Below are 14039 nucleotides of genomic sequence, written 5' to 3' on the forward strand. Positions count from 1 at the left end.
GCTGCGAATGGTGTAGAACTTTGTGGAAGACACGTGGGTCTCACCAATTACTCTGGAAGATTCGACCACTGATATATAAAAGCCGACGCGCTTGACCCGCTGCTCAGATTTTCGACGATCGCCGAGCGTGTTCGCCGCTATCAATGTTCTTTGAGTGTAGCCTGCTTTTGAGGGCACTAGCTCGCCCATAAAACGCTAGTTTCGTTGATCACAGTTTTGCTGCCTTCTTCGCCGTCACTACTACGTGACATCTGGTGGAGGTGCTTTTGCGTTCATGTACCGAACGCCCCCGCAAAGCTGCAATCCAAGCCCGAAACTAGAAGACAACACTAACGTCGCCAATGACAGCGAGCAAGCCGTAGGCAGCAAGTATTGCGACTGGAATACGGACCTCTTCCCGAGAAGACCAGAGGAAATAAGCCCAAGTCAAAAACAGCAATGGCTGCCCCAGCGTCCCCCATTCTGCTGCAACAACCTCCGGACCCACCATGGATCATCGTCTGAATATCCGGAAACCTCACTCGAGATTTACGAAAGAATCGCGACTTTCAACAACTGGAACTCCGACGACAAGCTGCGGCGTGTATACTTCGCCTTAGAAGACGCCGCCAAGACGTGGTTTGAGAACAGGGAGTCGACCCTGACAACGTGGGACCTGTTCCGTAACGCCTTCCTGCGGACCTTTACGGGCGTCGTGCGTAAGGAAAGGGCCAAAGCTATGCTAGAAGCCCGAGTGCAAGTACCCAGCAAAAACATAGCGATCTTCACCGAGGGGATGACGCACCTGTTCCGCCACGCCAACCCCAAAATATCCGTGGAGAAAAAGCTTCGCCTACTCATGCGTGGCTTCAAGCAAGAATTTTTCGCCCGGAGTGATACGAAATCCACCGAAAAGCGTCGAAGAGTTTCTTCATGAGGCCACGAGCATCGAAAAAACCGCCACGCGAGCCCATAAAACTACGCTGAAGTTCAATCATTGGCCACTGACGACGTACGCGAGAACTTTAGAGCGGTCTTGCGAGACGAACTTCAGTGGATGTTCCCAAGAGCACAGCCTAAGGTTGCGTCGATCGCGGACATCGTGACACAAGAAATCCAGCGGTCACTCGAACTTCCTGAAGGTCAGCTGAAATCGCCGCCGGCTCAGCCTGAAGCGATGAGCTACGCCGCCGTCGCCCACCGTAAAGTAACACTCCGTGCCCGCGCCAGAGCGCTGTAACCACGGAGTTCCACTGTCCGCCGCCGCCGCCAGCTCGCCCACCCGTCGGTCAGCGCAGCTACACGAGCAAGACAGACGTCTGGATCGCCCCTCACCACCGCCCGCTCTGTTACCACTGCGGGGAAGCGGGTCACGTCTACTGTCGACGCCCATACTGGGAGATGTGACTGCGAGGGTTCGCCGTTAACGCGGCACACCACAGATTGCCGAACGACCTCGCGATATCGCCGACTATCTCGCCGCTACTCAATGGAGCCCTCGACGACCGTCCCATTCGCCGTCACCAGGCCGCTACCTGTCGCCACAGCGCCGAACATATACTGGATCAGCCCTGGGCTGGTCTGCGGGCCCATATCCGGAAAAGTAAAAGCAGCAACCGATGGAGATGCGGCTGCTGCTCGTCGAACTGACAAAGATCCTCCACCGCCAACGAAGACGCCGAAGATACCATCTCGACTACATAACAACGACACGCCGCCGTCCCGATGAAGTCTGGAAGCAAAGAATACGCCGACGAAACACGACCTGACGACGCCATATACCAGCCACATGTCAACGCGACGCAGCCGCGATCTGACGCCAAGACCTAACTGTAACGCAAGACAAGGAACCACGGACCTCGACGTGCGGCTCGACGGCCACGCAGTCAACGCCTTAGTGGACAAAGGGACCGATTACTCCGTAATGAGCGGACACATCGCCGACCAGTTGACGAAATTTAAAACTGCATTGGAAGGCCCTCAAATTCGGACCACTGGAGGACACCTCATTGCGCCGGCTGGAATCCGCACGGCAAGAATTACAGTTCATGACGGGACCAAGCCCAGCCACCTTCGTTATCCTCCAACAGTGTTCACGAGACGTCATTCTCGGCATGGACTCCATGAACCAACACGGCGCCATCATCGACCTGAAGTCAAAATCGATAACGCTGTCGGAAGATCAAGCGATACCGCCGGAGAGCTATCGCAGTCACCACGCCTTGAGTGTGCTGGAAAATGAAGTGAGCATCCCGCCGCGCTCCAGCATTACTATTTCCGTCGGCACCGAAACACCAGCTGACGTAGAAGGCGTCGTCGAAGCCGACCAACATCTACTGCTCGACCGTGAAATTTGCGTCGCAAAAGGTATCGCTCGACTCCACGGAGGCAAGGCGGAAGTGATGCTAACCAACTTCAGCCAATAGTTCAAGCACATCAGTAAGGGCACGACAATCGCGCACATCAAGGAAACCGTAGAAACCAGCAATGCCTTTGTCCTCTCGGATTTTGCCGCCTCTACCCCGACACCATAATTCCCGAACCAGACTTAGACATAAATCCAGGTCTCCCCATGAGTAAGCAGACAAAGCGCAGAAGTCTTCGACGATACAAAGACTGCTTTTCGACGTCATCGAGGATTTGACAAGCACCAGTTGCAAATCATCGCCTAATAGCCGAAGAGTGTGGTCGACCACTCCGCCAGAGCCCTTACCGAGTTTCGACGGGAGAATGTGAAGCTATTAGGCAATACGTCGACGAAATGCTGCGCGACGACATCATCCAGCCGTTGAAAAGTCCGTGGGTATCCCCTGTAGCCCTGGTGAAGAAAAAGGACGGAACCCTACGTTTCTTCGTCAATAATTGTTGACTGAAAAGATCACGAAAAAGGACGTATACCCCTTTCCACGGATAGACGAGGCATTGGATCGGCTCCGCAACACTAAATACTTCTCGTCGATGGACCTACAGTCTGGCTACTGGCAAATGGAAGTCGACGAGAGAGATCGCAAAAAGATCGCCTTCATCACGCCAGACGGCCTCTACGAGTTCAAGGTTGTGCCGTTCAGACTTTGCTCGGCATCTGCAACGCTCCAGTGCGTCATGGACACGGTGTTAGCACGATTGAAATGACAGACGTGTGTTGCTTACTTGGATGACGTCGTTGTCTTCACCGGAAATTTCGACAATCACCATAGGCGGCTTGCGACGGTATTAGAGGCCATCAAGTCATCAGGGCTCACTCCGCTTCGCTTACGATGAGCTTCTGTTCCTAGGCCACGTCATTAGTAAATCTGGAGTACACCCCGACCCGAAAAACACAGCTGCCATCGCAAAGTTACCGCAGCTCACCGACAAGAAAGCAGTGCGTAGATTCCTTGGCATGTGTGTCTACTACAGGCGCTTTGTCAAGGACTTCACTAAACAGCAACGAGCAGACCCGCAGCTAAACATTCTCATTCAATATTTTGAAGGGAGCACCGACTTTGTGCCTAGGGCATTTAAGCGCGGATTGCCTTCGCTCATGCAACAAAACAACCTGCCCGTGAAGCAGAACTTTTCACCAGTCCGCGCCAACTACCTTCTCGTTGTTCTGTCAGCGCTGCGTCCGGAAGTATTGCACGGCTTGCATGACGATCCGACAGCTCCTGGAAGCTATCGAGGATAGAGGAAAGGTATTACTGGCCGTGCCTGATCACCGACGTTTCCCGTTACGTCAAGACATGCCGAGACTTTCAGCGACGCAAGACACCAGCGACAAGGCGAGCAGGATTACTAAAGCCCATCGAGCCTCATAGCCGACCATTTCAGCAGGTCGGGATGGACTTGTTGGGACCCTTTCCGACGTCGAAAACCGGAAATAGGTGGATAGTCGGGGCGATGGACTACCTTACCCACTTCGCTGAAACTAAAGCTTTACCGAAAGGCAGCGCAACCGAAGTGGCGAAATTTTTCGTCGAGAACATACTGCTGTGACATGGTGCCGCAGAAGTCCTCATCACCGACACAGGAACGGCCTTTACTGCAGAGCTCACCCAAGCCATTCTGCAATACAGTCAGACAAGGCACAGGAGGACAACTGCCTGCTACCCGCAGCGGAATGGTCTCACGGAGCGCCTGAACAAGACACTCGCCGACATGCTAGCAATGTACGTCCACGTCGACCACAAGACGTGGGACTCGGTCCTCCCGTGCGTAACCTTTTCTTATCACACGGCGGTGCAAGAAACAACACAGATCACGCCGTCCAAGCTGGTTTACGGCAGGAACCCGACGACGACTCTCGAAGCCATGCTGCCGCACGTGACCGACGAAGAGAATCTTGACGTTGCTACCCATCTCCAGCGCGCCGAAGAAGCCCGACAGCTCGCCCGCCTACGAATCTAGGAGCAGCAGCGCACCGACAGCCGACACTACAACCTCCGACGATGCTACGTCCAGTATCAGCCTGGCGACCGGGTTTGGACCCCAATACGTTGACGAGGACTCGGTGAGAAACTATTGCGACGCTATTTTGGACGCTACAAGATCATAGGAGGTGTTGGCTAACTGGAGTATGAGGTCGTTCCGAACAGTATTTCGAATTCACAGCGACACCACGTACTATCTGAAGTGGTCTACGTGGTGCGTCTTAAGCTGCTTTACGCACTCTGACCAACTTCCTTAGTTTCTTGTTTCTTTGCTACGGGTGTTATTGTTTTTGTTTTGTTTTTGTTTGATTCCTTTCGTTTGTTTGCAGCATCGGGTCGATGCTTCTTAAGAGATGGGTATTGACATGTGTACATGTTTATCTTTCTTGGGTGACCACGTTTCACCGCCTAACAAATGTTATCGCACAGCGCAGGACGCGCCTTCAATCTATAGGAACTTTCTGGAATGTTATCGATGGTTCCATCCGCTCTCAGTCACCGAAGCTTGTGTAATCTGATTGCACGTATGCGCGACGCGAATAGTGTAGAGCTTTGTGGAAGACACGCGAGTGCCAGCGATTACTCTGGATCATTCGACCACTGATGTAAAAAAGCCGACGCGCTGGACCCGCAGATGAGATTTACGACGATCGCCAAGTGTGTTCGCCGCTATCGTTGGTCTTGGAGTGTATGTATATATATATATATATATATATATATATATATATATATATATATATATATATATATATATATACATACATATATATATATATATATATATGCGCCTGTATCTATGGCGCCCCTGTTTATGTGTGCCTCTTTGTCGCCTTTCCTTTCGCGCCTTACTACTTGCACCAGTATGATCTAAATCCTAATCTTTCGCATTCTGCGTATTCACTGTTCCCCTCTCCTATAGTTCTTTTATTTATATATCCCTCTTATACTTTCTTTTTTTACGTGAAAGGGGTAATTTTTCGCTTGTTTTTATTTCAATATCAATGTTTCCTTCGAGTTATTATTCCTATTTTTGTTCGTTGCGTTATTTTGTTTATTTTATTTGATATTGCTTCTCTATGTCTTCTATAATGTTTGTTTAGAAGTTCGGTTTCAATCACACTTTACTGCGCTAATCATTTTGTGTGTTAGGATGTTTAAGCATTTTGACCTTTATGTGTGTATATAGTGTACTGCCCCCACTTACAAACGCCCCAGGAGGGCTCTGTAATGTACTTATAAATCAAATAACAATTTCCTGGGAGCATGAAGCAGGTGACGTAGCTAGGGAAATTGAATGAAAATTTTTCCACACTAATCACAACTTATGATTCCCACTGAAACTCTTTACAGCAGGCTATGAGTACTAGAAACATTTGCGCGCTTCAACTGTTCATGAAGTGCTTGTACAGAATATATTTTAGAGTTTAACGAGAAATTTAGCAGTACACATATGTGAGCTTATATACTTTTATTACTCTTCTGTAACAAAACAATTTATCAATCGCTGTGTCCTAAGTTGAGAAAAAAAGTGGTAGTCGTGTTGTACTGCTGAGGAAATAATGCAACTATGTGGAATTTAATTCTGTTCGCCCTAATGTAAAGACATGTTTGGCAGTCTATCAACATAGCACCAAAACATGCGTCGCGCATAGATATTCTCTTCCATCTGCGGACTTTAGTGAAGAGTCACGCCAATATAATAGATGACGTTGCTGCTGTTCAATACCAGGTTGCCTGTGGAGCAACCATTATAGCCAAGAAATGGCTTCTGACAGCTGCCCACTGCCTGCACCATAAAAACGATCAGCAAAAGCTTTACCAGCCTACGGACTTGAGGCTACGTGCAGGTGAGATACCGTTCTACATTTTATATAAAATTTTACGATGTGAACTGTGATTGAGTACGTTTAGCTTCGATGTTCATAATATTATTTATTTGGTATCGCCATATAGTGCCTCAGAAATTCTTCTGTTTGTCCGCCTCTTACCTAAGTCGGCCTTGAGTGGCGCCAACACGGTGAAGGCTTATAACCGCTGCCGGTTTCCCACGTTCCCCGTCGTTCACTCAGAACTCCGATTCACTCTACATTTTTTGCATGTTTCACTGCTTTTACAGGTGCTTGGATTTATATGGCCAAGTTGTCTTTATTAGGCATGCAGCGAGCACATTAAAATAAAAATTCAGCAATACCCCACCACTACGGGCGTCCTTACTTTACGGCTGCGGCCGTCAAGACCAGGAGTGTCTATCTAGGCAGAGGCGTTATTCTGTAACAGGCTGTAACAGGGTTCGCAAGCGTTGTAGGTGCTGGCCTCACACTCCATCGGTTACCCGCCGTCTTTCATAGGTGAATCAAGGCCGCGCTATACGTGTGAAAGGATAGCAGCTGCTCTGAATTTCAGTCGAATGTTTTCGGTATTGATGTCGGCCATTGCTATCAAGTGGCACTTTGTGCTAGGCATGGTTAACTGCTGCCCTAAAGAAAACCCGACTACCGGAAGTTGCGTCACTCAAAACAGAAGCAAAAGTCCCCTCCAAGTGTTCTCGCCAAAATGACATCACGTGGAAGTGGCAAAATTTGCGCCACGGCAGTCATTTCAACAGCTGGCGCTGACCCCACTAAAAAGTTCTGTGAAAGCATAACCAAATGGCAGGAATGCGGAGGAAACTCATCTATAAAACAGCAACAAGAGCCGATGTTATGTTAATGGAGCTTAGCAAATAGATCCAGAGACCAAAGCTGAGCTAACTAGCGCCAATAATCAAGGCATTAGAAAAAATCAAAACTTCGACTGAGTGACGTGAAAGGGTAATCACTGATTTATAAAAGCAAAGAAGATAAGAGTAGCGCGTGAGGACATACCACTTACGCTCACGTCGGTATTGCGTACTATAAAAGGAAAATAGAAATCATAAGGTACTGCTGTGATAGTGGGTCGACAAAATGTATACTGGGAATTGAATAATGGCTTCAGGCAAGTATTACTGGCTTTTAAGCAGGGTGTTGGTCCACGAAGGCTCGCGTGCTGAACATGGTGTCGTGACATCGTGTCTTGTCTGTCGGCTCCTCCTGTAGCACTCCAGTGCTTCCAGCTACCGGGGCTTCCAGTGACCACAGTTCAGCGGCATTATGTTGCGGCCCACCAACAGAGGTGGACGTGGTCACTTGAAGTCTTGCCGCTGCGTCCCGTGTCCAGCCGGGCAGCTTCAGTTGAGAGCATGACCGCCGATAATTGGCCCGTTTTTATGACGATGCTGTCCATTCGGTTAACATGTGTGCTTTATACGGGCTAAACCGTATTCTCAATAGATGGTAAAGATGTTGATGAGGCCACGACTGCTATCTCAAGCTGTACTTGCGGACAACATCTTGAGGCAATCAACGGGAAGCTACAGGAGCACACCGCGAGCACGCAAAAGCGCTGCTAATCGTACATCGTCGTCCACGTTACTTTATGCTTGGCAAAAGAAAACATTAGTCTCATTTGCAAGAGCGAAATAAGACAAAATACGCCATTGAGTGTTAACTGTAACCAATCTTTCTGTTTTTCTGCCCCAAGTTTGAACAAATGAGATACGGTCGCACGTGCATGCTATGTTGATTGAGTATCTGCTCCAAGTAACCAAAAGTCCTCTCTAACGCTGGCGGAATACATCATGTAGTAATACACGTGGAGAAGCTTCGTCCGAGTTGCGTTCCCTTGATAGCAACAGACATTTGTGCACGAGTTTGGTAAAAAACGAGTAAGACGATTCAGGAAAGTAGTGAGAGACATGCTCGGCCATATGTGGAGAACGGGAAGCGTGTCGAAAATCCTGAGAATGCTAATCGCAATAAAACGTCGTCACGAATTTATGCGCTCTATAAATAGACAAAAAAGAACGTGTACATCGTGGAAAAACGCGTATTAACCAAAAATAAGTAAGCAAATGAAAACGATAAAGAAATAGTACAAAGAATAACTCTACAAGCACCCGCTAAATCCCTATCCGTGCACCAGACATGCGCCACAAATCAACACCGTAGTTGCAGTGTCTCAGTTCACAATAGGCTAAATGACTAAATCTATCCAACCGTCACGACATGGTGGTAGCCAGTGCGACGCGTCAAAAGACGCGGCCGTTGTGACTCCGCTCGCTTGACGGGCAACTTCCCAGATTGGTGGCGAGGCATCCGTAAACCACGTGGCACAGGACGTGTCGCAGTCGATAATGCGGCTGGTCGCTGACGTGACCAGGTGGTTGCCTCTGTGGTACTGGCCAGTGGCAGGTTACGGCTTCACGGTGCTGAACCAAGACAGTGGAGCACTGCCATGATACTGGAACCGGGGCTCGAGAGTTGGAGCTGTTACCGACCAACTCTCAGGCGTTGCCCTCGAGTCCGGGTTCTCGATTAATTCCGATGACGTCACCAGAGCACAGCGGGCGATGCGGCTGCACCAGTCCATGCCCGCGTCAGCATTGCCCCGCTCATCTGTCTTCTCCGCTAACTTCCTTTTTTTTTGCTCTTTCCTTGTGATCCACGTTCCTTCTCTTCAGGAGACTTCAGTTTTTTTTTCTTATCTCGTATATATTCATACATTGCTTCTTTTTTTCCAACAGGAGTCGTCATCTTGCTTACCAGGAGAAGCATGCGGGTCGCTTGCAACGCATCTTCTAGGCCCCCTTCCTGAGACATTTTTTTAATACAAGCTGCTAATCACTTGTCTTGCCACACGGTATAAAATCTTTCCACGAACTGTTAAGCCATTACGCGGCTGTGTACGATTCTACACCATTTTGTTTCGCTTTATATCCGACATTGCCACTGCTTCACACCTACAAGAATGAGGGCAGTTAACAAACAGCCTTTGCACTACTTTCTTGCAGACAAACCGTAACTACACAATCTACAACAACAAATTGCATTGAGAATGGACCATGTGCTTTCTGTCGCTGAAGTCCCTCATAAAAATTGCACAACCTAAATTGAAATATGATATTAAAGTCTTATCTACACCAGAGTGAACAATATTTAGACATCATTCACAAACACATTTTACACTGTATTTAATGCTTCACACTAGACCATAGTTATCGGAATTTAATATCTCCATTAAAAGTAAGGACTCTTCCAACACTTTCTAACCACGTTCTTGAAAACTGACAACTGCTGCATATGTTCCCTAAGTGACCTTCCTTTTTTTGTGCCAGTAATTCAGCTCCACCACATTTTTCGCGGCTTTCAACATTTCCAGCATTTAATGCTTCCTGTGTGCTTCCCTCTCTCTTCTACACCTACCCTCTTCCTGAACCATTTTTAATGCATTTGGTTTAACTCCCGCTTCATATTTTTTTCTCCTTAATCACCATATCTTCTTAGCCACAGGACTCTTTCACAATCTTGCTCTCAACCTCCTGCGCATCTTGCAGCACTTACGCGTTGCACGTCTCGGACGATTAGGGTCTCTACAGGCGTTGTTCTAGTTCTCGCAGTTGAAATCGCTCTCCCTCAGTCGTTTATTATTTTGTGATTGGATTCTGCTTCTATGTATCTGCTGTTCTTCCTGTGAACAGCTGTATATATACATCTCGGTGCTCAAAAATTATTCTAGTGATCTTTGGACTATTCTTCGATGTGCTGCAATGAGCTGTGTGCAGCACCACCGAGCGTCTTCGTTCGCGACTTCAGTTTCCCTATAATATGGAGATCCCAACGCTTCTTCAATCTTGTCTTCTCCCATGTGTTTATCGTCCCCTGGTGTGTATTTTCTGTGAAATTTATCTCGCTCGGTACTGCTGCGTTTTGTAGGTGGTCCACTTTTGAGCCTCTCTTGCAGCAGGTACACCTGTCCGCATGTGGACAGGGAACTTCTTGCTCACACTTCGTTCTCGTGCTCGCCCTTCTTAATAACGTGAACGCGGGCTTTCCCTTTCTTACAGTTACTCCTGCGGTGGCGCGATACTGTCATATGCTATGTGAGAACTTCCTTGCATATTTTATACTCTTAACTGGTGAGTTCTCTCTTTTATGCCCTTATTGCTCATTGTTTCTGGAGCTGCGAGATCACTGAAACAGTCCTCAATCACAAAACCCATTTTGTCCCGAGGTAAAGCCACTTTTGTCTCTTGCACCTTCGTATTAAAAAATCGATCGGAATGTTAGTCGTCGTCTTATCCCGGTCATTCTGCAGCAACGGTTCCCTTGTCACGAACTTCTCTTAAAGACATGCCTGCTACCTAATCTGCTAACTTCTTCTGTCGTTTTTATTATATCATGCTACTCTGCTACGTCAATACGCCTACTGACTATCTTTGTCTCACCCTTACTCACTTTTATTTTCTGTGCATGTAATTTTTGTCGAAGCATGTTTATCTCTTTCTCTTGGAGCTGTTCCCTCTCCTCATATTCTTTCTGAACTGCAGCACGTTCTGTTAATCAAGGGGCATAGATACGTTTCTTTTGATCCTCAATTAGTTTGTCGCCCGTTTTTTCCTAAGGTTTGGCTCACGATAAGTAGCTAATGTTGCTCCCAGTCCATCTCAAGGTCACCAAAATCCGTGACAGGGCCGGAAGTAAATCGCGGCACGCTTAACAACTCCCACGAATTTAGGCGCTCTTGAAACAGGCAGAAGACAAGGTGTACCTGATAGAAAAACATTTATAACACAAAAATGAGTCAGCAAAAAACGGTAAATAAATACTACAAAGAATAACTGCGAAATCCATATGCTCGCTACTCATCCACCACAAACCAACACCCGAGCTATAGTGTTCCAATTCAAATAGGCTAAAGAACAAAAACTGTGTAACCGTTGCGGCATGGCGGTAGTCGGTCCTACGTATCAAAATACGCGGCCGTTGTAGCTCCGACGTGATGCAGACGTCGCCCGCGGTCGCGGTCGCTTGAGGTGTCTGGCTTCTGCAGTGGCGGCAATCCATCCCTGACCCACGTGGCACGGGACGTGGTCGATGACGTGGCCAGGAGGTTACCTCCGGGGCTTAGTCAAGCGCCGTTAAGCTGTATCCTACGGCTTCACGGCGCTGGATTGAGGCCGTGGAGCCACGACACCGTAGCCGGGGCTTAGAAGCGGGACCTGTCCCTGGTCAACTCTCAGAAGTCCCCCTTCCGGCCCCGGCACTCGATGAATCCCGTTCACATCACCAGAGCTCAGCTGACAATGCGTGTGCACCAGTCCATGTCCTTATCAATAAAGCCCGCTAATCTGCCTTCTTTCTCTTTCTTTTCGGCTTCCCTCATGCTTCAGGTTCCTCCCGTTCATTTCAAGTCATTTTTGTCTTCTTGTTTACATTCATGCATTCTTTCTTTACGCGAAACCAACGTTGCTCGCTTGTCCCCCATTACAATCATACCATTTAATATACTTTCAAAAAGAAGTAATGTGGAAGCTTTGCGTCGGGGCCGAGATCTACCATATCAAAATTTCGCCGCTTTAGCTCGGCTTGTCATTTCCAAATTTATTGCCAATTGATGTATCCTACACCATCAGATGGCTGTAGAAACGCCTGCACCAAGATTTTCGATGTCTAGTATTCAACGTTTCGACTCGCCTTGTGCCGCTTCGACGCCAAGTGACGATATGGCAGCCGACAACAATACCTAATGGGCTTTCGAGTTAGGCAAGGTGAAAATTCACGTGGCATGCAATAAATATAGCTTACTATTATCGATATTGTGACAGAAAGTATGTCTACTGGATACGAATATCGTTGAGTATTGCCACGTGTATTAATATAAAAGTCGTTATTTTGTAATCTTTGGCTCAGCGGCAGATGACTTTCCTTCAGATGTGCGAACACAACACCAGACAAAAAGAATTTTGTTTCATTTCTCAACAGGACTCGTCAACAGAAAGAATTCTTCGTTCGCAAAGGAGCTCGTGATTGAGGCTATTGTGCGCCACGAGGATTATAATGGGTCAACGTTCCACAACGACATTGCCCTCCTGCAGTTAAAAGATGAGATCAAATTCGAACCCAAGATACGGCCCATTTGTCTACCACCTGGAAAAGGTGAGTGATTTAGTTGTAATATATGTGCTTTATGAACTCTCTGCGCAATTGTGTGCAGTGATGCAAAGACAGAATACACATAATCAGCATTAGATATATTCCAGTTCCTTTATTGTGCATCTTTTTCGATCGTGCTCGTCACACATAAGCTGTATCACCGCCTTGCTGCAACAAGCATGGGTAGGAAGTCCCTTTTTAGACAATGTATTCATTGTGTCTCGCAAGAAGGGCAATATGTAGTGATTTTTGTGAGCAATAACTTAGCGTAGTTCTCGGTAGCGGTTTTAAATTACGCGACCGACAATTACACTGCTTGATTCTTCAATCGGTGTGAGCGGGTGACTGGCACACTAAAAGATGTTGGCAGACATAACAGGAATCTAGAAAGAAGACGAAGTGGTCATGACAACTGTTTGCCTTCACAAATTTTTTTTCGTCACCCTATGCTTTGATGAGACTCTTTCAACTTCGCCTTTGGCGAAAGAAAAGCGCTCACTGCACACAAAAGACACTCGTCAGGGTCGTAGAATGCGGTATGGATCCCTGCACTCTCATCTTCAAAATAATTCGAAGCCCAGTTGTCATTTCCTAACAGCGCGCACATTGAGAAACACCTATATGGTGTTTCTTGAAAGTGCATGTTGTATAGAACAGAAATAAAGAACTACACAGATCGCATTTTTCCTTCTATATTATAAATCTGCCTTGGATATGCATATTATACATAGTTATTTAATGCAAGTTGAGTAATCTGCCTAATTAGTGATGCACATTATGTTGCTACGGTAGCTTCCTTTATCAAACAGTGGATTTGGGAAAATTGTATCTAACAATATGTACGCTCCTGGAAAGGAGAATAGACAATTTTGATGAAGCATGTGCTGAGGATTGAGTCCATAGAGACATGCTTTTAAGAACCTGTAGCCTGTGCTTGATACAACAATGCGATTGTAGCAAATGGATGGCAGTTCCTGATTAATTTGGTATCTGAAAGGTGGCCTTGGTACCGGTGGCAGAGATACCAAGTCTTACCCAAAACATGTTCTGTCAGACATGATAATGCCAAGAAGGGCGGGAAACACATATTCATAAAACCGTGTAGCTTGTCTTTTGTTCTAAGGGAATTCGAAGCTGCTCTTCTGAGCGCCGATAAATGAACAGGTGTCTTTGTCACCTCTGCCAAGTTTCACGTGTTCCCGGGGAATGTTTGCGCTCTGCTTCATCTGACACTTGGACGTGCACAGTTTTTTTTATTACGAACCTACAAACAGCGCGAAAAATGACGCTGAGAAAGACGAGAAGGAGATTTGAAGTCCAGCATAAGTGACATACGTTTCTTGTACTTACCTTTCCGTTGCGTTGTTCATATTACAATTCACCAACGTGCCGAACTTGAAGTACTTGCCATCCTTTTTTAGCCATTAGATACGGAAACTTGTACAAGTCGCTGTAACGGATGAAGACAAACTTTTGACCCTCATCGAGGCCTTAGTGTTATTTAGCTTTAGCAGTCCTTCGTGAGTGCTGAGAAGGTAGCGTAGCTGTAATAATAAACTTCGGGAAAGCCAGAAAGATGTCGTTAGATGTTACACTAAATGTATTTTGCTCCGTGCCTGAACAACAAATCGTATATATT

General features: G+C 47.1%; 1 protein-coding gene across 1 annotated transcript in view; it reads left to right on the forward strand.

The window, feature by feature from the left end:
* LOC126523480 (complement C2-like) overlaps positions 1-14039 on the forward strand; it is a 216554-nt gene that overhangs the window by 152458 nt on the left and 50057 nt on the right. The window contains exons 15-16 of the mRNA XM_050172090.3: positions 6118-6235; positions 12230-12403. Coding sequence (XP_050028047.2) covers positions 6118-6235; positions 12230-12403 — 292 coding nt within the window. The remainder of the gene's footprint in view (positions 1-6117; positions 6236-12229; positions 12404-14039) is intronic.

Source organism: Dermacentor andersoni, chromosome 6, assembly GCF_023375885.2.
Source record: "Dermacentor andersoni chromosome 6, qqDerAnde1_hic_scaffold, whole genome shotgun sequence".
NCBI classification, from domain to species: domain Eukaryota; kingdom Metazoa; phylum Arthropoda; class Arachnida; order Ixodida; family Ixodidae; genus Dermacentor; species Dermacentor andersoni.